The sequence below is a fragment of the Drosophila yakuba genome, chromosome X (assembly GCF_016746365.2).
Source record: "Drosophila yakuba strain Tai18E2 chromosome X, Prin_Dyak_Tai18E2_2.1, whole genome shotgun sequence".
In the NCBI taxonomy this organism is placed as follows: domain Eukaryota; kingdom Metazoa; phylum Arthropoda; class Insecta; order Diptera; family Drosophilidae; genus Drosophila; species Drosophila yakuba.
Window position 1 is genome coordinate 19,949,356 of NC_052526.2, and position 2,414 is coordinate 19,951,769.

General features: G+C 49.8%; 1 protein-coding gene across 1 annotated transcript; it reads right to left on the minus strand.

Annotated features, from left to right (window-relative positions):
- Positions 1 to 302: 302 nt before the first annotated feature.
- Positions 303 to 2,084, minus strand: LOC6526063 (innexin inx6). The gene is made up of 2 exons (XM_002101844.4): positions 1,215 to 2,084; positions 303 to 1,134 (listed from the first exon to the last, which is right to left on the minus strand). The coding sequence occupies exons 1-2, from the start codon at positions 1,890 to 1,892 to the stop codon at positions 376 to 378; spliced, it is 1,437 nt and encodes a 478-aa protein (XP_002101880.1). The 5' UTR covers positions 1,893 to 2,084; the 3' UTR covers positions 303 to 375.
- Positions 2,085 to 2,414: the final 330 nt, after the last annotated feature.

Below are 2,414 nucleotides of genomic sequence, written 5' to 3' on the forward strand. Positions count from 1 at the left end.
CTAGCCGAAGCCTATTTACCCTATCTATTCATATATTTAATTAAATAATATTTAATTTAAATAATAAATTTACGATTATTAAGAAAATTAAGAAATTTAAAATCTTGTAATTGCGATTGTTTCTCCTAACAAGGCAACGACGACTATGTAAATACACTTTGGCATTGCACAATCGAAGCAGTTTTTCAATGTGGCAGCTATATAGTATTGTACTGCCCTCGACAGTGAATAAAAAATAATGAAATAAATGAATATTGGGGTGGCACATTACAGCCAATTAATTGAAAATCACTTGTGCTTAATTCGACTTATTAAAGCTCATTTGATTAAATTGGTAGTAAACAGTACAAAGTTGGCAGGCAAACAGAGGGGACTCTAGGCGTGGCTTTCGTGGTAGAAGCGATCCATGCTGATGATCTCGTCGTTGGGCGCCATTAAGTTGAGGGTCGGAGCCGTGGGCATCGTTCCCAGCCGGTGGCTGCTCAGCGAGCCAATCGAGTGGCGATCGGCAATGGGATCGAGCGTCAGGCTGCAGTTGCGACTGGGACTCCTGTCCAGCTTGGTCTGGGAGGGATGTTGCTGGGAGGACAGTTGCTGGGAAGGAGGCTTGGCCTCCGCGAATACGGTCTCCGTGGACCGCGCCTGCTTCTGCTTGGCGTAGAGCTGCTCGAGCAGCTCCCGGAACAGCGAGGGATTGACGTTGATGCTCACGCACATGAGCACGAACCAGTCGCCGTATCCTGCGCTGGCCAGGACCTCTCGCACATGCGCCTTGGGCATGCCGCGCAGGTGGGTGCGCAGCAGCTGGAGACGCAGTTCCGGGCAGCAGATAAGCAGCAGGCGGTAGAGGATGTTGATCGTGGCCAGCATCGCGATGAACAGGAACCACACGTACAGCACGGCGAAGATCTTCTCGTTCAGGATGTTCAGCGGCAGCACGCACAGGATGTCCAGGACGTTCGGGGTGCCACTGGGCCCGTAGACGAACATCTCGCACTTGGCCACCTTGGGAAAGACGCGCGACGTCATCAGGTTCCAGAGATTCCAATCGTACACGGGTATGGCGGCCAGGGCGTGAATGTACTTGTGCCAGAACCCATTGAACACCACGTCCATCAGCCAGAAGTTCAGGATCTGCAGCAAAGGCGGAGGCGGAGGAGCAGTTACACAAGTCACCAGATTCTGGCATTTTTATGCCAGAATGATTAACTCACGCTGATGAGCAGATTGAGCAGCTCGCAGAAGGCGTACTTGATGGAGTAGCAGCAGTGGATGGGGGCGAACTGGGCGCGGAAGTACCTGGTCAACATCTGAAGGCGGGTGCGGTAGGTGACCTCCAGGATGAGCGCGTCGCCGACCTCGCAGCACAGCTGCTCCATGCGCTGGCCCTCCCACACCTTCCACAGGAACGAGGGGAAGTAGAAGAGCAGCGACTGAAAGAGCAGGATCATGAAGACCCACTGGTAGTAGCGCAGGTACATTCGCTTGGTTACGCCACGCGTCTCCGGGCCGACGCCCTCGGCAATCGAGATGAGCCGGGCGTACTGCTCATTTTGGGCCACCAGGGCGCGCAGGCTGCTCAGGTTGAAGGCCTCGGCGGTTCCCGTGGATGAGTAGAAGGCGAACGCCCAGCTGCTGGTGTCATCGCGTTCGTTCTCCGCCGGCAGGATGTAGGTGCCCATGGTCCAGCAGTAGGACTGCACGTACTCCGTGTGCTTCTCGGAGCTGAGGCACAGGATCGGCTCCCCGAAGTACTGTTTCGCGGAGAGGAGAAAGGTGCAGGTGAGCAGGATCACGATGGTGCACTTGGAGTGCAGCGTGAAGATGGGGTCGTATATGCGCACGGTCTTCAGGCGCAGATAGTTGGACAGCGGCTTCACGGCGGCGTACATAGTTCCGGGAATCCAGTGGTTCGATTGGTTCGATTGGGATCACGTCTGGGTCTCCACAGATCCGGCTTACTTGGGCTCGAAATTGTTCGGCCGTCCTGACTTTTGTGTGACAATACGGCTCTCTACTGAGTGGATTTTGAGTTGCCAAGTGCTTCAGAGTTGCCAGGTGTTGAATGTTGAATTTGTTATAATTACCAAGATGTTCTAATGTCACCTCTTATAATTAAAGCAGAATACCTTATGTTCGCCTAAGAGTGAGTCAGAATTTTTTCAATTGACTTACCTACATTTTTGTTATATATTTTGTGGATTTATATATAACTATATATAATAGTTAATTCATGAATAGATAGTACTTTTAACTTTTGTTGTTCTTCCAATAGTTTATAGTAACTACTTAAAAATAAAAACCACATTAAATAAGCTTCATATAATATGAATTGTTTCGCCAATAAAACAGCGGCAATTTAGGATCGTTGATGAAATATATATTCAAAATATTAACTTGAATTTTCATCTGTT

Coding starts and splice junctions, on each gene's coding strand:
- LOC6526063 (XM_002101844.4), bottom strand. CDS start 1,892: ATGTACGCCGCCGTGAAGCCGCTGTCCAACTATCTGCGCCTGAAGACC. Junction 1,135..1,214: donor TGCTCAATCTGCTCATCAGC/GTGAGTTAATCA, acceptor CCTTTGCTGCAG/ATCCTGAACTTCTGGCTGAT.